The 27,948-nt window shown below is 36.3% G+C and overlaps 1 protein-coding gene across 1 annotated transcript; it reads left to right on the plus strand.

Moving 5' to 3' along the window:
- Adam29 (ADAM metallopeptidase domain 29) lies at positions 1-27,948 on the plus strand. The gene is made up of 2 exons (XM_028757721.1): positions 1-112; positions 25,308-27,948. Exon 2 carries the CDS (start codon positions 25,446-25,448, stop codon positions 27,741-27,743), a length of 2,298 nt encoding a protein of 765 aa, XP_028613554.1. The 5' UTR covers positions 1-112; positions 25,308-25,445; the 3' UTR covers positions 27,744-27,948.

Genomic DNA, 27,948 nt, shown 5'->3' on the forward strand with positions numbered 1-27,948 from the left:
AAGATCCAGTGTAAGAGAAGCTTCCCTGGACTTCTTGGAGGACATCTTTCATCATAAGAAGGACATAACTAATTCAACAATCACTTACCTTTACTTTTTGCATGGACCAAAGGTAACAAAACAACCATTCTTCTGGTTATGTCATAGTAGTTTTGCAATATTACTTGGGATTAAATTACTATTCTCAAACTATGTCTTAAAATTATTCAAAAGATGGCAACATAAATTTGTTCAAATTCTAGGAATCTAGATATAGCTTGACAACTTATTTGTAGTACTATATTTAAATATACTTTTATTTTTACTATATGATGAAGATAAATGTTTTAGAACTATGATTTTTAGTTGTTCTTTTAGCATATTTTAGATAAAAGAGTCATTTGTTTTCTTTCTTCTGAAGAAATGGGTAATATCCACAATTATATCTCTAAGCTTTTTTGAGACACTGAATTTTTTTTAAATCAACTATCATTCTAAATCCTTTAAATTTCCATATCTTTTACTATGTAGTGAACTGACAATCCTTTGAGTTACTCTAATCTATAGCTGGTTTTTAAGACTGAGATGATTTATCTATCTACTTATGGCAAAGTAAAGGCCATTGTTTGTAATAGTTTATGAGAAAAAAAGGTAAAATTTTCTACCCTTGTTACCCATTACTGCATTGAGATAAATTTCTAGCACTTAAAAGATTATAACCATGAAATTGCAGTAACCAAACAGATCTTAGAGGTGATTCCTTGAGTCTTAATAGATGTACCAGACAATAGGTTCACAAATGCATTCATTTTCTGTAGTTGCATAGAAATTAGCACAAACATAAGAGCATAAGTGGATGATATGTTGCAGTTTCTGTGTAGTAAGAGGAGAATAATCAAGACTTAGCTCAGTTTGGTTTCACAAGTAAAAAGCAAGGTATGAACACTTTACATCAATTCATTTTGTCACTTTATGTAGATTGCAGTCTTATTAATACTAATAAAAAATGTTGTTTGTGGTTATAGCACTGAGTTCCTGAGCAGCTCACCCATACTGATATTTTCAACACTGCTGCTTGTGTCTCCCTAAGGTCACATGGATATTCTTTTACTTTTATGATCTTTACATGATTAAGTCATTCTCATTCAAAATAATGTAACTTGTAAATCATTTAAAGTCAACTATTTTTAAACAAATTATTTTTACAAGATAAGCATACCAAAAATGAAACATAATCTGATCATTCAAAGTCAAAGTCTTTGACTACAAGTAAGAGGACAAATTTATATGGACATTAACATCATGGAATTCTAATGGTCCATTTTAGCAAAATTTTCAGAAATTAATTCTAAGCACAATCATTTAGAGAAGTCTTTGGTAAACTAAGCTGTTACCTGTGAATGTAAGGCATTTTTTCAGTTTGATTTTTTTAAATTTGTTTATATATATAGGTTTATGTATTAGATGTGGATTGGAGTTAGAGATTGTTGGGATTGACCTGATACAGTGAGAGGAACTGATCTATGAATACCTGCTTTCTACAAAAACAACATATGGTCTTTATTCTTCAACCATCTCTCCAGCTCTGGCATTATGTTCTGTGAACTCAGCTCAACAATCAGTTTGTATATTGCTTTTTTCTGAACCCTGTTACTCAGTTACATGAAGGAGATCAATACAAGCCCAATCACTATTGTAACTTCTTTATGAAATCACCACAGACCAATATCATGAAAAAGATTATTTTTGGCACAAGGTCAAAGTCCTTATTTAAAGATACAAGCAGGGGCAAAATGAAGCCCCATTAATATGATTTGCATGATTTTATGGTCTACTCTGTCTGGCTTGCTAGCTTGCCAATATTCACTTCAATGTTTCCAAAAAAGTAAAATATAAACTTGCTGTTTCCCTCCCTACGTCCCACTCATCACTGCAGTAATTTCATATTGATACGCTTTTCTCCCCATTTGGGATAGGGAAGCTCATATCTCTCTAACTTCTATTTCTTAATTGTATCATTGAGCTATGAAAATACAGCAGTCAATGTTGTAGAACATGCAAATCTTTTGAAAGAAGGGAAAGAAGGAAGAAAGGAGCCAGAAAGGTCAAGGACACCACAAGAAAACCTACAGAATCAACTAACTTGGGTCCATAGGGTCTTGCTGAGACTGAACTACCAACCAGAGAGCATGCACAGGCTGGATCTAGGTCCTCTATACAAGTGTAAAAGATGTGCAGTTTGGTTTGCATACAGGACTCCTAACAGCAGAAACAGGGTCTGTCTCTCACTCTGTTGCCTGCCTTTGGATCCCTTTTTTCCAAGTATCCTGCTTTTCCTAGCATCAATAGGAGAAAATGCATCTAGTTCTACTGCAACTTGATATTAGGTTGATACCCATGAGCGAAATGTCCTTCTCTGAGGAGAAAAAGGTGGAGAGGGAAATAATTAGTTAATGAAAATGAACATGGACAGAAAAATGTATTTTAACTTTTATGTGTGTAGATTAGATATCCTAAGCAAAATCCACAAACAATATCAAACAAAATATACAAACAAAATATAGCACCATTTCGTGGTCCATTAGGGCATTTTGACTCAAACCAAAATTATTCGGTGGTCTCTACCAACTAACTTCCAGAAAGTATATACTATTAATATGATTTAACTGGCCACTAGCCTATGAAACCTTTCAAGATGTAAGTATAGATCAGTTTTTAACTTGATGGAATTCATTGTGTTTCTACTAGTTTCTTTTGTCAATACTTGGAAAGGTGATTACATAAACTAGTAATAGAAAGGTTTTGGAATAATTTGTTGTGTTTTTAAAGCTTTGAATCAATTTTACATAATCTAAATAGGAATGCTAAATATAAATAATTAGCACATTTTATTTTCTTTAATTTTCAACTGATAAGTTTTATATTAATGTAAATATGAAATTATGTTTTAGTTTATCATTATACCTTAAAACAATTCTATTGGGCTAAGTAATATGCCATTGGCTTTTTATTTTATTTTATTTTATTTTTATTGATTTTAAGATTTTTATTTTATTTTTTTATAATTTATTTATTTTTTTTCAAATCGTAATTTTTACTTATTCACACAGGGGTTATAAACACAAAAAGCCAGGAGGTGGGGAAGGAGATGACACTGGAGCTTGGGTGTACAGGGGGAATACAGATATCTTTCAGAATACTGTATCATCTGGGTGATAGTTCAGGGGACAGGTCACTGTGACTCTGCCAATGATTCACTTGTCCTTATCTAAGTTGGTATTATCTACCAAGGCTACCTATTTACAAGGTCTATGACTACTCAGGCTGGTAAATTTCCATAAAAGCTGCCTGTTTACAATAGCTTATAGCTATCTGATTCAATGTTTTTCCACAGAGACCCAAGACTTGGTATTAGTATAGATGTATGAGAGGCCTATTGCTGATTTTAGGCCTATGGCTGATTTTAGGCCTTCAGTGTATAAGCAGGGCTGCCCCTGACATCTCCTCCCTTCTCTAAGTATAGAAGTACTGTGGCAATTCTAATCTTGTGAAGGCTGGGATAGAGGCCTGACATCCAGTAATTGAAGGGGACTTTGTAATGGCTCTGCTCCCCCTGTCATTGCCCAGTGAGGCATCAGGGCCATACCCGTTCTGATGTCTTTTTCCTGGAGAGGAGATACTTTTGACATCAACCACTATGCAGTCAGGCTTATCCCTCAGGGAAACCAGAGAGATATTTTTAACTTTTATTTATATTCCCTTGCAGTGCTTAGCCTCGCATCCTAAGCAAGAATTCAGATCACCAGTCAGGGGGTGCTTTGAGTGGTCCCTCTCTGCTTGGTCTAGGAGTGGAAGTCTCCTCCTTTAGGTTGGGTGGAGATGGGTTTTGGGAACACCCTGGATAGAGTAACAATCTCATCTTGAGTCGTGGTCCTCCACAGCTAATTTATGATAATGTATCTGTTTAGGTTTTGCTACCAAATTGTTTATCTGTTGTTTCACATAGTTAGTCAGCCTATTTGAGGCCCAGGGACCAGAAGAAATAAGCAAAAATAACCTAATTAATTGTCCCAAGATGGGAGGAAGTAGGGTTGACAACCACGGAGAAGCTGAAAACCAATTATTGTACCAGCATTCATCTTTCTCTTTCTCTCTCTGACTTTTCTCAGGACCTTCTCTGACCCTTTTCATGCTCTCTTTAACCCTCCCTGTCTTGTCTATGCAAAGGCAACATTCTTCTTTAAGGGCTGTACACAGTCAAGAGCTGTACACAACCTTTTCTATTGTAATACAGTAAATCAAGTCCAATAAAGATCTTTATGATTTTTGGAGGTCTCTTCAGACAGCGAAATGAGGGATTTTTTCAGATTAGAGATGTCAATCTCTAGCTGTTTGATGTTTTTGTCAATGGCCTGTTGAAGGAGTCAGTAGTATAAGTTCGGAGGCCAGTATCTGGATTAGAACTTCTAACAGCAGACATCACAGGTGATTCATTTTTACCTGGAAAGGAAAAAGAAGGGAATTCTCAGGAAGTCAATTGTTATTCATCTTATTTATGGTTGGGCCTGGCTTTGTGAGGGTATCTATTTGTTTCATTAATCTTTCTGGTAGCCGGTTAGCTACACCTTCTGCAGTATCAAACAGGCATATCAATCCTCTGGCACATAAGGGAACTGGGTCTGTGCCATTCCCTTTAAGGGTAAGAGGGTCCTTCCACATAGCTGTGGCATAGTTTTTATTGGTCTCAGTGATACCAGAGGCAGTCAGCAGCAGATTTGCCATGAGCCTTCAGTTTTAGAGAGTCAAAAGTGAACAAGGTATTTCTGGGGGACTCCTGGAGCGGTACCATTCCCCTTCTTTGTTTTTAAAGTCAATTTTTCAGAGTTCTTGTAAAATAAGGACAGAAGCACCAACTCCTTCCACACTCAGAGAGTCATGAAAATTGTATTTAAAGAAATATAAATATATATTAATAATCACTTTTATCAAAGGACTGTTATAGCACTGTCAACAACTAATCAGACTATATAATATATCGATTAATAATAGCTTTTTCTACTTTTTGTGAGATTACTTCTCTTTTGTCTATTAATTGTTGAGGAAAATTAGGATTTACATCTTTCTTGAGAATATTAAACTTAATATTAGAGACTTAAATTCTTTTGTAGAAAGCTTAAACTCAGATCTTAGCCAATTAGCATCTCCTAGAAACTTTTGTAAATAATTTGAAATAAGTAAACTCTCTCTTTGTTTTTTCAAACCCTTTATCTGTTCTATTATTGGATATTTTATGTATTTACCTTTCAATCTTATCTCCTGTCCCATTCTCCCCCCAAACCCTTTATCCCATACCCCCTCCTCCTATTTTTATGAGGGTGTGCTCCAAACATCCTACCAGTCCCATCTCCCTGCTCTTGAATTCTCCAATACTAGGAAATCCAAACTTTCAGGGACCATGGCCCTCTACTTCCACTGATGTCTGACAAGGCCACCCTCAAATCCCTATACAGGTGGAGACATGACTCCCTCCCTTTGTGCTCTCAGGCTGGAGGTTTAGACTTTGGGAGCTCTGGTTGAATCTTTTGATACTCCTTCTAAAATGGACCAAAGCACCCACAATTTGGTCTTCCTTTTTTTTCTTGAGTTTCATGTGGTCTATGTGTTGTGTCTTAGATATTGTGAGCTTTTGGGCTAACTAATATCCACTTATCAGTGTGTGCATACCATGTATGTTCTTTTGAGATTGGGTCACCTCACTCAAGATGATATTTTCCAGAACATTCCATTTGCTTAAGAATTTCATGAACTCATTGCTTTTAATAGCTGAGTAGTACTCCATTGAATAAATGTAACACATTTTGTGCATCCATTCTTCTGTTGAAGGACATCTGGGTTCTTTCCATATTCTGGCTATTATAAATAAGGCTACTATGAACATAGTAGAGCATATATCCCTGTTGTATGTTGAAACATCTTTTGGGTATATGCCTAGGAGTGGTATAGCTGGGTCCTCAGATACCACTATATTCAATTTTCTGAGGTACCGCCAGACTGCTTTCCATAGTGGTTTTACCAGCTTACAATCCCACCAACAGTGGAAGAGTGTTCCCCTTTCTCTACATCCTAGCCAACATCTGCTGTCATCTGTGTTTTTGATCTTAGCCATTCTGACTGGTATGAGGTGGAATCTCAGTGTTGTTTTCATTTGCATTTCCCTGATGACTAGGGATGCTGAACACTTCTTTAAGTGCTTCTCAACCATTCAAGCTTCCTCAGTTGAGAATTCTTTGTTCAGCTCTGTACTCCATTTTTTAATAGGGTTCTTTGATTGTCTAGAGTCTAATTCCTTCAGTTCTTTGTATGACTTGGATATTAGCCCTTTATCAGATGTAGGGTTGGTGAAGATCTTTTTCCAACCTGTTGGTTGCCGCATTGTCCTGTTGACTGTGCCCTTTGATTTACAGAAGCTTTGCAGTTTTATGAGGTCTCATTTGTCAGTTCTTCATCTTAGTGCACAAACCATTGGTGTTCTGTTCAGGACTTTTCTTCTGTGCCCATGTGTTGGAGGCTTTTCCCAATTTCTCTTCTGTTAGTTTCAGTGTAGGTGGTTTTACATGGAGGTCCTGGATCCACTTGGAATTGAGCTTTGTACAAGGAGATAAATATGGATCAATTTGCATTTTTCTACATGCTGACCTCAGTTGGACCAGCACCATTGTTGAAAATGGTGTCTTTTTTCCATTGAATGATTTTAGCTCCTTTGTCAAAGATCAAGTGACCATAGGTGTGGGGATTCATTTCTGCGTCTTCTATTCTATTCCATTGATCCTCCTGCCTGTCTCTGTTCTAATACTATGCAGTTTTTTATCACTATTGGTTTGTAGTACAGCGTGAAGTCAGGGATGGTGATTCCTCCAGAAGTTCTTTTATTGCTGAGAGTAGGTTTTGCTATCCTGGGATTTTTGTTATTCCAAATGAATTTTAAGATTGCTCTTACTATCTCTGTGAAGAATTGATTGGGAATTTTGATGGGGATTATATTAAATCTGTAGATTCCTTTTGGCAAAATAGCCATTTTTACAATATTAATCCTTCCAATACATGAGCATGTGAGATCTTTCCATCTTCTGAGATCTGTTTCAGTTTCTTTTTTCAGGGGCTTGAAGTTCTTCTCATAGAAGAACTTGCTTTTTTGCTTGCTTGGGTAGATTCAAACTAAGGTATTTTATATTATCTGTGACTATTGTGAAGGCTGTCATTTCAATAGTATCTTTCTCAGCCACTTTATCTTTTGAGTAGAGGAAGGCTACTGATTTGCTTGAGTTAATTTTATATCCAGCCACTTTGCTAAAGTTTTTCATCAGGTTTACGAGTTCTCTGGTGGAAGTTTTGGGGTCACTTATGTATACTATCATATCATCTGCAAATAGTGAGATTTTGACTTCTTCCTTTCCAATTTGTATCCCTTTGACCTCCTTGTGTTGCCTAATTGCTCTGGCTAGGACTTCCAATACTATATTGAATAAGTAGGGGCAGAGTGGGCAGCCTTGCCTAGTCCCTGATTTTGGTGGAATTGCTTCAAGTTTCTCTTCATTTAGTTTGATGATGGCTACTGGTTTGCTGTATATTGCTTTTACTACGTTTAGGAATGGATCTTGAATTCTTGATCTTTCTAATACTTTTATCATGAAGGGGTGTTGAATTATGTCAAATGCTTTCTCAGCATCTAGTGAGATGATCATATGTTTTTTTTTTTCTTTGAGTTTGTTTATATAGTGGATTACAGTGATGGATTTCCATATATTGAACCAACCCTGCATTCGTGTGATAAAGCCTACTTGATCATGTTGGATGATTGTTTTGATGTGTTCCTGGATTCATTTCATTAGATTTTATTGAGTATTTTTGCATAGATGTTCATAAGGGAAATTGGTATGAAGTTCTCTTTCTTTGTTTAGTCTTTGTGTGGTTTAGGTATGAGTGTAATTGTGGCTTCATAGAAGGAATTGGGTAGTGTTCCTTCTTTTTCTATTTTGTGGAATAGTTTGAAGAGAATTGGTATTAGGTCTTCCTTGAAGGTCTGATAGAATTCTAAACTAAAACCATCTGGTCCGGACATTTTTTTTGTGGGGAGACTTTTAATGACTGATTCTATTTCTTTTGGGATTATGGGGTGGTTTAGATGGTTTATCTGGTCCTGATTTAACATTGGCAACTGGTATTTCTCTAGAAAATTGTCCATTTCATCTAGATTTTCCAATTTTGTTGAGTATAGGCTTTTGTAGTAGGATCTGATGATTCTTTTAATTTCCCCAGTTTCTGTTATGTCACCCTTTTCAGTTCTGATTTTATTAATTTGTATACTGGCTCTCTGCCCTCTGATTAGTCTTGCTAAGGGTTTATCTATCTTATTGATTTTCTCAAAGAATCAGCTCCTGGTTTTATTGATTCTTTGTATAGTTCTTTTTGTTTCTATTTGGTTGATTCCAGCCCTGTGTTTGATTATTTCCTGCTGTCTACTCCTCTTGGGTTTATTAGCTTTTTTACTTCTAGGGTTTCAAGTGTGTTGTCAAGCTGCTAGAGTATGCTCTCTCCAGTTTCTTTTTGTATGCACTTAGAGCTATGAATTTTACTCTTAGCACTTCTTTCATTGTATCTCATAGGTTTTGGTATGATGTGTCTTCATTTTCACTAAATTCTAAAAAGTCTTTAATTTCTTTATTTCTTCCCTGACCAGATTATCAATGAGTAGGCTGTTGTTCAGTTTCCATGTGAATGTGGGATTTCCATTGTCTTTGTCTTTATTGAAGACCAGCCTTATACCATGGTGATCTGATAGGATGCAGGCGAGAATTTCAATTATTTTGTTATCTATTGAGGCCTGTTTTGTGCCCAAATATATGATATATTTTGGAGAACGTACCATGAGGTGCTAAGAAAAAGGTATATTCTTTTGCTTTAGGGTGAAATGTTCTATAAATATCTGTTAAGTCCATTTGGTTCATAACTTCTGTTTGTTTCACTGTACTCTGTTTAGTTTCTGTTTCCATGATCTGTCAATTGCTGAGAGTGTGGTGTTGAAGTCTCCCACTATTATTGTCTGAGGTGCAATGTGTCCTTTGAGCTTTAGTAAGGTTTCTTTTATGAAAGTGTGTGCTCTTGCATTTGGCGCATATATATTCCGAATTGAGAGTTCATGTTGGTTGACTTTTCCTTTGACAAGTATGAAATGTTTTTCCTTATCCTTTTTGATAGCTTTAAGTTGAAAGTCAATTTTATTCGATATTACAATGGCTACTCCAGATTGTTTCTTAGGGACATTTGCTTGAAAAATAGTTTTCCAACCTTTTACTTTAAGGTAATGTCTCTCTTTGTCTCTGAGGTGGGCTTCCTGTATGCAGCAAAAAGCTGGGTCCCGTTTGTGTATCCAGACCACTAGCCTGTGTCTTTTTATTGGGGAATTGATTCCATTGATGTTAAGAGATACTAAGAAAAGGGGATTGTTGCTTTCTGTCATTCTTGCTAATAGTTAAGGCCTTGTTTGTATGGTTATTTTCTTTTGGGTTTGTTGGAAGGGGATTATTTTCTTGCTCTTTCTCGGGTATAATTGCCCTTCTTGTATTGGAGCTTTCCTGCTATTTTCCTTTGTAGTGCTGGATTTGTGGAAAGATCCTGTCTTAACTTGGTTTTGTCGTGGAATATCTTGGTTTCTCTATCTATGGTAATAGAGAGTTTTGCTGGGTATAATAGCCTGGGCTGGCATTTATGTTCTCTTAGGGTCTATATGTCATCTGTCCAGGATCTTCTGGCTTTTATAGTATCTGGTGATAAGTCAGGTGTAATTCTGATAGGTCTGCCTTTGTATGTTACTCGGCCTATTTCCCTTACTACTTTTAAAATTCTTCCTTTGTTTTGTGCATTTTGTGTTTTGATTATTATGTGACGGGAGGTATTTCTTTTCTGATCTAGTCTATTTGGTGTTCTGTAGGCTTCTTGTATGATTATGGGTATCTCATTCCTTAGGTTGGGGAAATTTTCTTCTATAATTTTGTTGAAGATATTTATTGGCCCTTCAAATTGGGAATCTTCACTCTCTTCTATACCTATTATCCTTAGGTTTGGTCTTCTCATTGTGTCCTGGATTTCCTGGAATTTTGTGTTAAGAACTTTTTGCATTTTTTGTTTTCATTGACAGTTGTGTCAATATTTTCTATGGTATCTGCTGCACCTGAGATTCTTTCTTCTGTCTCTTGTATTCTGTTGGTGATGCTTGCATATATGACTCCTGATTTCTTTCCTTGGTTTTCTATCTCCAGTGTAGTCTCCCTTTGTGATTTCTTTATTATTTCTACTTCCATTTTTATATCCTAGGTGATTTTGTTCAATTCCTTCATCTGTTTGTTTGTGTTTTCTTGAAATTCTTTAAGGGATTTTTGTGTTTCCTCTTTAAGGGCTTCTACCTGTTTATCTGTGTTCTCCTCAAATTCTTTGAGAGTGTTATTTATGTCCTTCTTAAAGTCCTCTATCATCATCATTGGAAGTGATTTTAGATCTGGCTCTTGCTTTCCTGGTGATATGGGGAGTTCAGGACTTTCTAATGTGGGAGAACTAGGTTCTGGTGATGGCAAGTACCTTGGGTTGCTGATGCTTATATTCTTGTGCTTGCCTTTTGCCATCTGGATCTCCTTTGTGCTATCTGCGCTGTCTCTGACTAGAGCCTGTCTTTCCTATTATCTAGGTTGTGTCAAAACTGTTTGGGGTGGGTTTTGCTGCTGAGGTTAGATCTGAGGCCCTAGATCTGCTCAGTGCTCAGGTGGAGACCTGAAGGAACCTGTGTTCTGGGCTAGGAGTGAATTCCTGGGTTCCAGTGGATCCCAATTACTCTCTGTTTGAGACAAGTGTTGCTGCCTCCTTGCCAAAGATACTGCTTAGGTTAGAGCTTAGGATACTGCTCGGGTTAGAGCTCCTGGGAGCACTGCTTTCTCTGGGTTCTGTGAGGTTGGGTACAGAGCTGACTTTGGGGCTCTGCCGAGCTCTTGGGCCCAGACCTGAAGGAACCCACACTCCGGGCCAGGAGTGAATTCTTGAGTCCCAATTACCCCCTGTTTGGGGCAAGTGTTGGTGTCTCCTTACCTGAGATACTGCCCGGGTTAAAGCTCCTGGGAGGCCCTCTTCCTCTGAGTTTTGTGAGGTTGGGTACAGAGCTGCTGCCTGAGATCTGCTTTATGCTGGTGCCCAGACCAGAAGTCTCATTGGCTTTTTAAAAGGAGAGAAACCTAATGGGTAGAGAAATGTTGATCAGTGGGTCCAACATTTCAATTACATTTGAGAAATTACTTTTATTGCTCAATTTAACTATTATAAATAGTTTATAATAATGTATTGATAATTCAAATTTGATAAAAGAACCAACTTTTTGGAGACAAGGTCTCTCTGTGTAGTCCTAGCTCTTCTGATGTCCTGGTGCTCACTCTGTAGTCCCGGCTGGCCTCAAACTTACAAAGATTCTCCTGTTTCTTCCTGGCAAGTGCTGAAATCAAAGGCATGAACTCCCACAGCTGGCTAAAATAAGCTGTTAATGTTAAGGGCACTATGGTAATTCCAATGGATCCATGGGAGATGACTATTAAGAAGGAAAGATATCCATGCAAAAAAGAGACAATACCAAAACACTGAAAATCTCCCAGGTAATCATTTTAACAATTAAACTGTCGTGCCTCAAATCTCAGCACTCCAAATATTTCAAAAGACCCTACATTTAAAGAAACTCTCAGACAATATTGTAAAATATTCTACAATTCCAGTCTTGGATTTTAAAGGCAAAAATTTGTACTCATTATGTGGAAATAAATTCTGGCTCCCTACATGGCTGCTTCCTGGCTTCACACAGAATCTTAAAGATATTTTATGATATATTATTATCCATACATGCAGAACAAACTGGCTAGTTTTCAACCATTAATATAAAAACATTTATTTGTCTGTTATGGCATTATATTTGTTTCCAAAGAATTTGATACCATTTGATAACCCTAGTCTTGGGGTATTTTGACGCAGAGCAGACTATTTGGTGATCCCTAACAACTCATTTTTTTTAGCCACACAGAAACCAAATATATTATCTAAACTTGGCGTGAGGCATATTCCTTCTTAAAATGACTCATATCTGAAAGTTAGGAGATGAAACCATTTCCTGCCATAAAATTTGACCTATTTATTTGTATTCTTAGTAGAAGAGACTAATATATTTTCTATGTAAGTTTTATTTATACTAAATTATTTTAAAAACGTAACTAAACATAGTACATATAAGATAGGAAATATACTCAAGAATTAACTATGTTTTTAAGTGTATATATTATATTTTCACATTGTAAAAAGTTGAGTTTTAATTATTTTCCAAGTTGGGTATGCTCTTCGAGTATCAGAACAAAAGAAAATTCCAATGGTATTAACGGTTGAATAGACTGTTAGTCAAAGAAAACAGAAATAGCTGAATCTACTAAGACTGACTGACACTTATTTTTATAACAACTTCAATGTCAGGGTTATTTGAAATATTGAACCCCAACTACTAAAATTACATAAACAATTAAACTAAAATATATCACCATATATATATGTATATATTTTTGTATATATATATACATATATATATATACATATATACACATAAATACATCTATACGCATACACACACACCCGTATATGTATATGTATATGTATATGTATATGTATATGTATATGTATATGTATATGTATATGTATATGTATATGTATATGTATATGTATATATGCATGCAATGGACAATCAAGAATGACACTCTTGCATGACCCATCAGATAGTTGAAATCAAAGAGCAAATTTGCGCCCTGAAATATGAAATAAATAAACTAATGGAATGTCATATCTCTGTTCATATTAACTGAAGTAGAATTTGATGCATTCTTAAATGGTTAGAGAGAGAATGGTTCTGATGAACTGCTGGGGACTACATATAAGGTCCTATGAAAACTCCTGAGGACAGATGCCACCCAGTTAGTGTTCCCTCACATGTGTTGATTTTAATTTTCTGAATGGCACCAAATTATCTTGGTAAAGAGTTTAAGACCAATTCACTCAAGGCAGAATTAAAATCATTTTAAATATCCCCAATATGTTCTTCATAAAATTAAAAGCCGGAATTTTGCAAGAAAGGCTCATGTCTCACATAGGACAAGGACATTTCCCTCCATGATAGTACCTCCATTTCCTAGTTCACCCAAGAGAATGAGTGGGTTAAGCAACATGTAAAGGCCATAGGCAATGTTCAAATGTTCACTAAATAGATAAAAATATCATCTTAAAACTATAGTGCATTCTTTGTCCTTTTAATCAACACTACATTGATAGGATTCCTATATAACAGTAGAATAAATGTAATCATTAAAAGATTGAGATTTCATATGAGGAAGACTTTCCAGGAAATTCCTAAGAAAAGAAGAGAGAGAAAATGTTAATAATGATGGAAGCCATAGCCAACGTAGGCACAATTTGACTCCATGGATAAAAATTAGTGTATATTGTTAAGTGAAAGAACCCAGTCTGAAATGATTGCTTCCTGTGAAATTTTATGTTAGATTCAAGAAAAGGCGGTAGAAAGGCATAAAAAAAAATGTACATCTTAAGAGTTTGTTGGGAGAGGAGAAACACAATTCTCCAGCCCCTTCTCTGTGCACCATGAAAAGTGACACCCACACAGAGATGACAGCATGTGCAAGTTTACAGTGGAGAATTTCAAGAAACATCAAGTTTAGTTACTCAAACTGAGTAGTCCTAGGCATATTGACAGTATAATACAATTGATATAATAAGGACAATCCATTTCATGCTTGTAGCCTTTCTTAGAAAAAACTCATATCTCAGTGAAATTATGAAATAAATTCAAATCAGAAAAACAGTAATTGAAAGCTCTCTTACAAACTGTTTCTGCTGTGGTCATCAAAATTCTCAGTGACATCAAAAACAAGGGTGAAAGCAGCCAGAAAAATCTGAAAAGAGTAAATAACTGATTGAAACTTTGTGTCCTGTGGTTCTTGGAACCCAAACTAGACATTGTGTAAAAATTAAGGAACTCTGAAAATAGAGTTAGAAGAGAGAGTAATCTAAGCTGTGTTCTCTTTTAAAACTGTCCAATTCAAATGATCACGAACAGAATTTATTTTACATGATTAAATCCGGAAGAATTTTCATACCTCTTTTTCTAGTGCCAAAATCAAGATACCAGGAAAAAGTATCGATTTCAAAGGGAAAGGGAAGTAACCCAGATAGTTACATAAAGACCTATGTTTCTGAGAAACAGAGAGTAAATCAGAAAGAAAATAAAATATTAGATGAAAACTCAACACAATAGCTGCTTTAGAAGGCTTAAGAAATATCTACATATTCAGGTTGGAGATTCAGTCTTGTCTAGTCAGCTTCAGCTGTCACCTAGGCACAGCCCAAAATTATCTGAAAGAGACTCAATTGAGAGATTTCTTTGGTCAAGTTTGCAAATGGGCATATCTGTGGGGGGTTGCTAATTAATGTAGGAGGACATCCCACTGTGGGAGATGTCAGCCCTGGGCAGGTGAGCCTGTGTTGTATAAGAAAGGTACCTGGCCATGAGTTGGGGAACAAGTCAGTAAGCCTCTGTACTGATAGTTCTGGTTTCAGTTTCTGGTTTGAGTTCCAAGTTTGTTGTTTTCAATGATGGATGACAACCTTTAAACTAAAAAAACCCTTTCCTTCCAAAGTTGCTTTTGGTCAATAAATTATCAGAGAAAGCAAAGGCAAACTAGAGCATTGTACTTCCCACTTACTGAAAGAGAAATCAAATCAGAATATCAGGTAGAAATGTTTCTGCAGATATGAAATTACAACAGTAGCTTTGGATGCTTTTTTAAAAATGAAAATCAGCTTTCCTTTGAATTCATTGTTCAGAAAATTATTTTCTCTTTGTTCCACAATAAACACTCAAGAGTACTTTAGTGTAAGTTCTGCAGAGCCCAAAAGAATAATTAATAGGTCTTTGAATAGATAGAAAGAGCTGTAAATTTGAGAACATATTTATTACTCTCTTAATGACAGTATTTTATCAAGTACATTAATATGGTATTCATTGTACTAAATATTTAATGTACGTCATTTTGTTTAAGCATCTAAACCACCTGCCTCAGTTTTGTTTCTGTTGCTGTTTATAAAATACCCTGACCAAAAGAACTCAAGGGTGAAATGGATTTAATTCAAAGCACCAAGTTACAATCCATCCTGGAAAAACCACATCTGGAGGAGCTTGATAGAGCTATTCAAATTGAATCCATGGTCAATAAGCAAAGAAATGAATTATTGCATCCATACGTGTATTCAGCTTGATTTCCCTACTCATATTCAGTACAGAATCCCCTGTCTAGGAAATGACATGGGTCTTCCTAGTTAAATGAATACAATCAAGACAGCCCCTAGATATACCCACAAGCTAATCTGATCTGCGCAATCACTTTTGCTTTAAGAGTATGTCAGGCTGACCATTAAAGTTAATCATCATATAATATATGCTATTAGCAGACATTACCACAGCTTTAAAAAAGGAGGAAGCAACAAATGTTTTTCAGTGCTATCAGCCCATCTAGAGTTAGTTGCTGGGAATCTGCAACATTATTGTAAACTGATATTCATACCAACTTCCTAACATAGACTTATGGGTAAACAAGACCACATTGCCTTGGAGTTTTTTTCTTATATATCAATAGGATTGAACTGCAAATATTTCCTCAAGCTCCAAAAGTAATATAGTTGTTGAACTTAAGATCTTCCATTAAAATATCAGTTTTTAATTTGTGTGCTGAAACCACAAAACAGCATTAATAACACGTGTCAACAAAAATGTTCCTTTCCAGTTTTGCCAATGTAAATATCCTCAGTTATAATTGTGTAGTATGATAATTTATATCGTGTATGAGTTAGCTTTTTTGTTGCTCTGAGAAATGTCTGACCAAAAGCAAGATGAGGAGTGAAGGGCTTATTTAGTTTGTAGGTTAAAATTATGTTCAGAGAAAGCCAGGTCAGTTCCTTAAGGCAGGGTTATGGGGGTCAAGTAGTGAAGCAGAAATTATGAAAGTATGGAAGAACACTTTTTTTTCTTTGCTTGCTTAGTATATTTCTGCTACAGTCCAGCCCACCTTTCCAAAGGATGGCAGTGTCTACAGTGGTCTAGTTCCTCATATATCAATCATTAATCAAGAAGAAAATGCCTTACAGATATGACAACAGGCCAAACTCATGAAAATTCATTAGAGGTCTACTTGTTTATGATTCTAAGTTTGTACCATACTGACAGTTAAAGCTAGCATATTATTATATACAACTATAACTTTTTAATTAAATACTTTTAAATACCTCTGATTTGTATTTGATATACACTGAGAACTCAATATTTCTTGTCAAGAAAAATGCCAATTAAGAAAGGAAAATATTTCAACTTTATATTACTAAAGAATGCACATAAATACGAGCTACGTACATGAAAGAGACTTATTCATTCTTCATGTGTGAAACGTAAGTTAAACCAAAATGGGAATTATATTTTAACTTTGTAATTTTGATAATTTCCAATGATTGCTTTATTTGTATTATTAGATGATGGATAACCAATTAGAGAGCTTATTCTTGGACAAAACTGATTCTTCTAGTCTCACAAAGGATTAAGTTGCCTATAACTCTTCACCTAGGTGTGGTATCTTGTGTGGCGTGTCAGCTGATGTTGCCATTGTTCAGGTCTTATGAAGGTTAACACATTACAGATGTTGCATAGCTGCAGCTTTCTCAACATATACAGCAAACACAACCTTGATTCCTGGTCCTCTGTCTCTTCCAGTCCTTTCCTTCTGCTGTGTGGCCTGTGCCTTTGGTATAAGAGCTGTGTTGTGTTAAGTGGAATCAGGTGCATCACAGTCAGTTATTCTCTGTATTTTGGTTAGTTGTGTCTTTCCATAATGATTTGTGCCTACTGCAAAAAATAAGCTTCTTTGATTAGTGACAGCAGTTACACTTACTAGACTGGAGGAGCAAAGTGGATGCAAAACCAGAAATCTATTTTTTCTTGGTTACACTATATATATATATATATATATATATATATATATATATATATATATGCATGTGCTTGTGCATGCATATGTGTATGCGTACATATTTGTGTAAGTATTCAATCACAACACAGGATACTAAATCATATAATATGTTTATACTCCAGCTTCTCCCTAACTCCTCTCAAACTCTCCCCACTGCCCTTCTCCAACAGATCAACAGTTCCTACATTTTCCTTCAGAAAAGAGCAGGTTTCCCAGTGGTATCAACTGGATATGACATAACAAAATGCAATAAAATTAGACATAAAACTTCATACTAAGATTGAGTGAGACAATCTAGTAGGAGGAAAAGAGTCCCAAGAACAGGCAAGAATGTGAGAGGCACCCCAGGTCTCCCATTGTTAAGAATCTGAATAAATCTCTTAGAGTTGCTAAATAACACACACACACACACACACACACACACACACACACACATCCAAAGTGTGTATGTGTTATTCCTGGTTTTTTCTCTGTGTCAGCAGTTAAAAGTGACTTCTAGTTCCATGAATTGATATTAAGTTAGAAGTAATAGATGGTGTCAGATTTGAAATTATTCTTTTCTTCTTTTTTGGAGATACTGATATCACTTCTCCTTTCCCTTTTCTTCCTCCACTCCCTCTCAGACACTCATCCTTGTTATTTTCAAATTCTTAATTTCCTGTTTCATTGATTGTTGTTACATGCATATGTATATGCTTCTTATTCCATTGTAAGTGCTACTACCACTACAGCTTTCATTTCTCACAAGACCGTATCAAATAAAAATAATGTTGCATAGAGCTCTTAGGCAAGTAGCGTGGAACATTAGATTGTACAGTACATAGTTACCATATATTGGACTAACCATAAAGTTTTGTTTCTTACATTCATTAAATTTTACAAGCAAAAATCTGAAAAAGTTAATTCTGCACATCTTAGACATCATTGTTCTATATACTACAATACTTAGGGATCAGAATAGTAAAAGTAGTAGTCCATGTTTGAATATCTGGTGAGATGATTTGCTCCTTTCTTTGCATGAACAACAAGTTGTTTATCACATGTCAACAACAATGACATATTTAAAGGCATTTAAAAGATAACAGTGGCTTCCAAATGACAACCTAATGATACTAGTTTAATGTCTGCCACATCCAGGTAAAGGTACCTCCACAGACCCTACATAAGGTAGTACCTTTATCTTAAATTTCTACAATCACAAAAATAATGGTTTTTTTTGACAGTTTAGGTAACCTAGCCTATGACATTTTGTCAGATGTCTGTGTTATCCATGAGATTTCAGTACTCAGAAATCGTCTTCTCTCATAACTAAGTATGGAAATGAATATAAAACTGAGTGATGCTTGGAAATTAGTAGACTTCTGAGGAATGAGCTAGAACTGTGACAGTCAACAACAATTTAGTGATGCCCCAGAAAGACAAAATTGGCATATACAGGAAACCTCCATTTTTCTGAGAAAATAAATGTGATCACAAATAGACTTATTGATAGAGATATGGACTTTTAAAGGTATCTTGGCAGTAGTAGTTTGGAAACTGATAAAAAAAGACAATTCTTGTTTTGATGTGGTAAAAATTCTTACAGAAAGATTTTTTGTTCCATATACCTGTGTTCTAATATATGTAGTGTCTTGTGCTGTGATTGAATATATATTCAAGTATCTGATGATATTTGTAAATAATGTTTCAAAGGAATAGTCTGGTGCCTACAAACAGCTTATAGTAAATAAAAAACTGAAAGGAATATTGAAGAAGGGATTACTAGGGCAAACAATAATCAGAGCTTGAATATTTGTAAAATTCTCAGTCTATCTTAGGAGAGGAAAATGACTTCAAAGACAATTAAATTATTGGTTATGCCCCCCTCCTTGTCTCTGTCTTTCTCTGAATCTCTCTGTCTCTATCTGTCTTTGTTTCTATGTCTCGCTGTCACTGTCTCTATCTCTGTCTCTCTCTCTCTTTCTCTCTCTCCCCCCCACCCTAGTGTGTGTGTGTGTGTGTGTGTGTGTGTGTGTGTGTATAAGATAAATGATATTTTTACTGTCTTAGTTTTGATGAGAATAATGAGAAGAGAAATCTACAGAAGAGAAAAATTAATATTGTGTCATATGGCAGACTTTATCTCAAATGATATCCCACTTCCCTCCTGGTTACCCTGCCACAAGTTCCCCATCCCACATCCTCCCTTCCCTCCCTCCTTTTTGTTCTATGAGGGTCCTGCCCCCCCAGCCCACCTACCCTCTCCTGTCTTAGCCCTCCAGCATCCTCCAACAATGGGGCATCAAACCTCCACAGGACCAAGGGCTTCCCCTGTCATTGATATCAGACAAGGCCATTCTCTGCTACCTATGTATCTGCAGCCATGGATGGGACACCTTTGTTGGTGGTCTAGTCCCTGCGAGCACTGGGTGGTCTGGCCATCTGATGCTGTTCTTCCTATGGGGTTGCAATCCCCCTCAGCTCCTTCAGTTTTTCCATCAGCCCCTACACTAGGGTCCCTGAGATTAGTCTGATGGTTTGCTCTAAGCATTCACCCCTGTATTGGCCGGTTGCTGGCTGAACCTCCCAAGGAGAAGTCATACCATATTCCTGTCAGCAGATGCCTCTTGGCAATGACAACAGTGTCTGGTTTGATGTCTGCAGACAGAATGGATCCCCAGGTGGGGCAGTCCTCGGATGTGCCATATTTCAGTCTCTGCTCCATTTTTTTGTCCAGATTCTTCCTTTGGACAGGAACATTTCTGGGTTAAAGACTTTGAGATAGGTGTGTGGCCCCATCCCACGACTGTGGGCTGTGTCTATCTACTGGAGGTGGTCTCTACAGGTTCTATTTTCCATTCTTTGCTAAAATCATTCGCACTGGGTCCTCAGAGACTCTCTTTTCCTTGGCGTCTGGGACCATCCAGTGAGTATCCCCAGTTCCTCATCCCCAGCTACATATTTTTATTCAAATTCCTGATCCTCTGTACCTCTCTCTTGTTGCCTCTATTATCTGATACTGCCCCCTTATTTCTTCCCCTCTTCTTCCCAGGTCTCCCCTCCCTCCATCTCCAATGATAATCCTCTTCCTCCTTCAATGCATCCACACCCTGGTCTTCTTCCTCCTAAGCTCCATATGGTCTGTGAGTTGTATCATAGGCATTGTGAGGTTTTGAGTTAATATCTACTTATCAGTGAGTATATACCATGTGTGTTCTTTTGTGTCTGGGTTACCTCGCTCAGGATGATATTTTCTTGTTTCATCTACTTGCATGAGAACTTCATGAAGTGATTGTTTTTAATAGCTTAGTAGTGCTCCATTTTGTAAATGTACCACATTTCTGTATCCATTCTTCTGTTGAGGGACATCTGGGTTGTTTCAAGCTTCTGGATATTATAAAATAAGGCTGCTATGAACAAGGTGGACCATGTGTCCTTGCTATGTGTTTGGGCATCTTTTGGGTATATTCCATAGTAGTATAGCTGTTTCTTCAGTTACAACTATTTCTGAGAAACCACCAGACTGATTTCCAGAGTGGTTGTACCATGTTGTTTTCCCACCAACAAGGAAGGGGTATTCCTCTTTCTCCATGTCCTTGCCAGCATCTGCCATTGTGACTGGTATGAGGTGGAATCTCAGAGTTGTTTTGACTTGAATTTCCCTAATGACTAAGGATGTTGAACATTTCTTATGAGAGTATTTTTCACTATCCTGGGTTTGAATTTGAGAATTTCTCTTTCCAACTCTATGAAGAATTGAGTGGGAATTATGATAGGGATGGCATTGAATCTATAGATTGCTTTTGGCAAGATGGATATTTTTACTTTATCAATCCTGCCAATAGATGAGCATGGAAGATCTTTCCATCTTCTGATGTCTTCTTCAATTTCTTTCTTTAGGGACTTAAATTTATTGTCATATAGATGTTACACATGCTTGTTTAGAGTCACACTAAGATATTTTAAATAATTTGTGACTATTGTGAAGGGTGTTGTTTCCCTAATTTCTTTCTTAATCCATTTATCCTTTGAGAAGAGGTAGGCTAATGATTTGTTAGAGTTAGTTTTATATTCAGCCACTTTGCTTAAGTTGTTTATCAGCTGTAGGAGCTCTCTGGTAGAATTTTTGGGGTCACTTACTTATACTATCATATCACTGTCAAGATAGTGATATCTTGACTTCCTCCTTCCTAACTTGTATCCCTTTAATCTTCCTTTGTTGTATAATTGATCTGACTAGAACTTTGAGTACTGTATTGAATATATAGGAAGAGAGTGGGTAGCCTTGTCCTGTCCCTGATTTTAATGGGATTGCGATGAGTTTCTCTCTCCATTGAGTTTGAAGTTGGCTATTGGTCTGCTGTATATTGCTTTTATTATATTTAGGTATGGACATTGAATTCCTGATATCTCCAATACTGTTAACATGATGGAGTATTGTATTTTGTCAAAGGCTTTTAATCAGAATGAAATGAATGAATGTAATGAAATGATCATGTGGTTTTTTCCTATGTTTTTGTTTTTATAATGGACTATATTGATGGATTTCTGTATATTGAACCATTTCTGCATTCCTGGGATGAAGCCTATTTGATCATAGGGAATGATTATCTTGATATGTTTTTGAATCCAGTTTATGAGAATTTTATTGAATGGTTTTGAATTGACATGTATAAAGGAAATTGGTCTGACGTTCTAGCTTTGTTTAGTTTTTTGTTGCTTAGATATAAGTGTAACTGTGGCTTCATAGAAAGAATTGGGTAAAGTTCCTTCTGTTTTTATTTTGTGCAATAGTTTGAAGAGTACTGATATTAGGTCTTATTTGAAGGTATGATAGAATTCTGCACTAATATCATCTGGCCCTGGGCTATTTTTTTGATTTTGAGATTTCTAATGACTGCTTCTATTTCCTAAAGGGTTATGGGACTGTTTAGATGGTTTATCCTATCCTGATTTAACTTTGTTATGTTGCTTCTGTCTAGAATGTCATCTAGATTTTCCAGTTTTGTTGAATATAGACTTTTATATTAGGATCTAATTATTTTTTTTAAATTCCTCAGTTTCTGTTGTTATGTCTTCCTTTTCATTTCTGATTTTGTTAATTTTGATACTGTCTCTGTGCCCTCTAGTTAATTTAGCTAAGAGTTTATCTATATTGTTGATTTTCTCAAAGAACCAGCTATTTGTTTTGTTGATACTTTATATTGTTCTCTTTGTTTCTACTTGGTTGATTTCAGCCCTGAGTTGTATTATTTCCTGTTGTTTATGACTCTTTGGTATAATATCTTCTTTTTATTCTAGAGTTTTCAGATGTGCTGTTAAGATGCTAATGTGTAAACTCTCTAATTTCTATATGGAGGCACTCAGGGATATGAGTTTTCCTCTTAGCACTGCTTTCAGTATGTCCCATAAGTCTATATATGTTGTACCTTCATTTTCATTAAATTCTAAAAAGTCTTTAACTTCTTTATTTATTCCCTGACCAAGTTATCATTGAGTACATAGTTGTTCAGCTTCCACATGTATGTGGGCTTTCTGTTGCTTTTTTGTTACTGATGACCAGCCTTAGTCCATGGTGATCCAATAGAATACATGGGATTAATTCAATATTCTTTTATCAATTGAAGTTTATTCTGTGTGCGGTCATATGGTCAATTTTTGTGAAGGTACCATGAGGTGCTGAGAAGAAGGTAAATTCTTTTCTTTTAGGATGAAATGTTCTGTAGATATCTGTCACAACCATTTGATTCAAAACTTTTTTCAGTTTCACTGTGTCACTATTTAGTTTCTCTTTCAATAATCTTTCAATTGGTGAGAGTGGGGTGTTGAAATCTCCTACTATTATTGTGTGAGATTAAATGTGTGCTTTAAACTTCAGTAATGCCTCTTTTACAAATGCAGTCCCCTTCCATTTGAGGTATAGATGTTCAAAATTGGAAGTTCACATTGGTGGGTTTTTCCTTTGAGGAATATGTAGTGTCCTTCCCGATCTTTTTTTATAACTTTTCATTGAAAGTCTTTTTTATTATATATTAGAATGGCTACTCCAGCTTGTTTCTTGGGAACATTTGCTTGGCAAATTTTTTTCCAGCCTTTTACTTTGAAGTAATGTCTGTCTTTGTCATTTAGGTGTATTTCCTGTATGCAGCAAAATGCTGGGTCCTGTTTATGTATCCAGTCTGTTAGTCTATGTCATTTTTAAATCCTGGATTGTTTTGTTCGTTCCTTCACCTGATTGATAACGTTTTCCTGTGTTTCTTTAGGGGATTTATGTGTTTCCTCTTTAAAAACTTCTACTTGTTTACCTGTGTTCTCCTGTATATCTTTAAGGGAGTTACTTATGTCCTTTTTAATGTCCTCTATCATCTTCATGAGATGAGAAATTAGATCTGAATCTTAATTTATAGGTCTGTTGGGGTATCCAGTGATTTCTGTGGTAGAACAGGACTCTGATGTTGCCAAGTAGTATTGGTTTCTGTTGCTTATGTTTTAGCACTTGCCTCTTACCATCTGATTATCTCTGTTGTTAACTGGCCTTGCTGTTTTCTGACTGGAGCCTGTACCCATTGTAAGCTTGTAATCCTATTATCCTATGATTCTATGATCCTGGATGTGTTAAAATCCCTGAGGCATAGAGCTACAACTTTGGTGTAGACTGAATGGGTTGTTGTTCAGAGCAGAGGCTCTGTTCTCATCACAGGTCCAAACAGGAAGGAACATGGGTCTATGGCTGGTGGGGTATCTGTGTCCCAGGGTACAGGGGCCCCAGTTCCACCAGGTATTGGGGCAAGGTTTGGGAACTCACTTTTGGTCCTGGTTGTGTCAAAATACCTGGGGAGTCAAGCTGCAACTGGGTGTGGGCTGAATGGGTTGGCATCCAGAGCAGAGGCTCTGTTTCCAGCACCCATATGGAAGATTCTGATAGGCAATATTAAATACATTTTATAATGACATAATTGGTTTTTTAAAATTATATCTCATATCATTTTATCAAGTAATTGACAATCTAAATTTCATAAGAAAAGCCAATACTCCAGGCAGTGGTGGCACACACCTTTAGTCCAGGCACTTGGGAGGTAGAGACAGGCAGATTTCTGAGTTTGAGGCCAGCCTGGTCTACAGAGTGAGTTCCAGGACAGCCAGGGCTACACAGAGAAACCCTTTCTCTAAAAACCAAAAAAAAAAAAAAAAAAAAAAGGAAAGCCAATACTCCAGCTAGATAAATGAGATGGAATTATCTTAAAAAATATTTGTATACTTAGATAATGGTTAACTAATTTTTCTTGTGTATCACATGTAATAACTTCAAATATAGACAATTTTCATTTTTGTGTGCCTTCTGCCTCCTGTTGCTTCTTATTTTTAAGGTTAATTTATTTTATTTATTCATGTGTATATGTATATGACTACAAGAGTGTAGGTGTACCAAATGCTTAAGCAGCTCATAGAGACTGGAAGAGGGCATCAGATCTTATACAAGATGAATTAATGGTAATTGTGAGCTTATGTGTGAGTGCTAAAAATAGCAGTGAGGAAAGTCCTTGGGAGGAGCCATTAGTGATCTTAATAACAAGCAATCATCTCTTTAGGCCCCTACTCTCCATATCTAATTACACATGTCAATCACTTTCATCTTTCTTTTCTTCCTTCCTTCTTTCCTGCCTGCCTCCCGGCCTCCTATTTCTTTGATTTTTATTTGTGATGCTAAGAATTGAAACTAGGATCTTGAAAATGCTAGGCACGTCCTCTAGCACTGATGCATATTCCCAACATTTTGTTTTTTGATACAGGGTTTTTTAAAGTATCTTAAGCTGTCTTTGATTTACCATTCTCCTTTCTCCTCTTCAGTGTGCCGAGATTATTGACACTTATCATTCAAGCAATATCTTTGGTCATTCCTTGAGTACACACCCTCAGTGCACTTTTCCTTTCCTTTCCTTTCCTTTCCTTTCCTTTCCTTTCCTTTCCTTTCCTTTCCTTTCCTTTCCTCTCTCTCTTTTCTTTCTTTCTTTCTTTCTTTCTTTCTTTCTTTCTTTCTTTCTTTCTTTCTTTCTTTCTTTCTCTTCCTTCCTTCCTTCCTCTCTTTCTTTCTTTCTTTCTTTCTTTCTTTCTTTCTTTCTTTCTTTCTTTCTTCTTTCTTCCAACCCTGCTTTTATAACCACTCTCATCCATGTTGGATTTTATTTTATTTTATTACAGGGATACGGACTTGACTCTTCCAGAGGACAGATGCCTAATTATTCACACTATATATACCCAGCCTAGAAGGACTCTGAGTGGCTATGTGTGCCAGTTCTTAATTCTTCTCTGAATCAACATTTTTATAGGAGTACATACATGATGAGTATGATAGAAGCATTGTTATCCATGAGAATCTTGTTCCTGACACAACTGTTTTGGATTTTCCTATCTTTTCCTGAATTCACCCAGGCTGGACATCTGCACTACCACAGTTCCACAGAAGTGGTGATTCCCTTGAAGGTAACTGAGAAAGCCAGAGGAATGAACTCTCCAAACTGGGTCTCCTATAGCTTTAAACTTGGAGGCCAGAGACACATCATCCACATGAAGATCAAGAATCTTTTTCTAACCAGGCACCTCCCAGTGTTCACCTACTCTGAGCAGGACTCTCTGCTTGAAGATTTCCCTTTTGTACAGGATGACTGCTACTACCACGGTTATGTGGAGGGTGACTCCGAATCATTAGTTTCCATTAGTACCTGTTTTGGAGGCTTTCAAGGACTATTAGAGATAAATAATATTGTTTATGAAATTATGCCCAAGAAGTTTTCTACCAAATTTGAACATCTAGTCTATAAAATGGACAGTAATAAAACAGAATCAAGGAGTGCCAGCCTTATGCAAGATAACATAACATGCCAAGTAGAGTTACAAAAAAGTGGTAATTTAACTCTCAAACAAAGTAGTTTTGAAGGCTGGTGGACCCATATTAGAATTGTTGAATTAGTAGTGGTCGTGGATAAGAGTCTATATGATCACTATGAACATAATTACACAATAATGCTGTCAGATCTATATTCTGTGATAAGTATAGTAGATACCATTTATGAAGTAATTGGAATTAAAACACTATTGGTTGGTTTGGAGATTTGGAATAAGAAAAACCCTATTTTAGTAGATGATGTAAGAAAATCTCTAAAACTATATTGCCGGTGGAAGGCCTCAAACTTTCTTCATAGATTAAAACATGATACCTCACATCTTTTCATACATAGGCACTTGAGAGGATTAAATGGCATTGCTTCTACCAGTGGGATTTGTGATCTGAAGCGTAGTTGTGCAGTTGTTACTTTCATAGACAGAACTTTGAACCTTCGTGCCCTTGGAGTGGCTCATCACTTAGGTCATAATTTGGGCATGAGCCATGATGATGATACATGTAAGTGTAGTTACAGTAAATGTATAATGCACATGAGCAGCCCACCAATACCCAAATTCAGCAATTGTAGTTATAATTACTTTTGGTCATACAGTATAAAGAACGCAAGCTGTTTGATGGAAAACATGTACACAAAGGATATTTTTGACATGACCCACTGTGGAAATGGTGTTGTTGAAGACAACGAGCAATGTGACTGTGGATCTTTAAAGAAGTGTGCAAGTGACATGTGCTGCATGTCAAACTGCACTCTGACTACTGGGTCTTCCTGTGCCTTTGGACTTTGCTGCAAAAACTGTCAGTTTTTACCATCAGGGACTCTGTGTAGAAAAAGTGATAACTTGTGTGATCTTCCAGAGTGGTGCAATGGAACATTCCATAAATGTCCAGATGATGTTTATGTGGAAGATGGAATACCCTGTGGGGTCTTAGCCTATTGCTATGAAAAGCGATGTAATGACCGCAATGAACACTGTAGACAGATTTTTGGCCGGAATGCAAAGACTGCAAATGGACATTGCTACAGAGAAATAAACACTAAAGGTGATCGTTTTGGCCATTGTGGTCTTCAGGGACCTACATACATAAAATGTGAAGGCAATGATGCACTTTGTGGGAGAATTCAATGTGATAATGTGATAGAAATTCCCCATATGAAAAATCACAGTACCATTCATTTTGCTGTTGTCAAAAATGTATCATGCTGGGGCACTGATTACCATCCTGGGACAAACCTAACTGATATAGGTGATGTGAAAGATGGCACAGAGTGTGAGCTAAATCATATCTGTATCCATAGGCATTGTGTACATATATCTGCATTAGACAGCAACTGTTCACCTATGTTCTGTAATAACAGGGGCATCTGCAACAATAAACATCATTGCCACTGCAACTTCCTCTGGGATCCTCCTAACTGTATAATAAGAGGACATGGAGGTAGTGTAGACAGTGGCCCACCTCCTAGACCAAAGAAAGAGGAAAAGTTTTCCTATCTGCTTCCATTTCTGCTCATTATTTTGGTTTCCCTTTTAAGTTGTCTTTATTGGCTACTTTGTGTTAGAAAAGAAAGTAAACAAAAACCCCAAGTTCAGCCTACACCTGTACAAATAAAGAAAGTGTCAAAGGAAGTTTCAAGCCGAAAATCTAGTACAGTGCGTTCCCACCGTCTACCTCAGTCAAGAAAGCCATCACTATTGGCTTCATCAGCATCATCCATAAAAAGTACCAATTAAATATTAATCACTAGTATGGCTCTCCTTGTTCTTCATGATTTTAAGTAATCTGAAGACTTACTTCTGTAATTTTGTTCTTTACATTTCCAGAAAAAAATAATGTATCAATAGTATATATATTTTTCAGGTTACTGCCTACTAGCTTTTAATATGATTTTATATACACCATTTCTACTATAGCAATCATCTTCCTATGAGGAAATAG

Source organism: Grammomys surdaster, unplaced genomic scaffold, assembly GCF_004785775.1.
Source record: "Grammomys surdaster isolate TR1022 unplaced genomic scaffold, NIH_TR_1.0 126182, whole genome shotgun sequence".
In the NCBI taxonomy this organism is placed as follows: Eukaryota; Metazoa; Chordata; class Mammalia; order Rodentia; family Muridae; genus Grammomys; species Grammomys surdaster.

Bases quoted from the DNA above. Each gene is read 5' to 3' on its own strand.
- Adam29 (XM_028757721.1), top strand. From the start codon at position 25,446: ATGATGAGTATGATAGAAGCATTGTTATCCATGAGAATCTTGTTCCTG.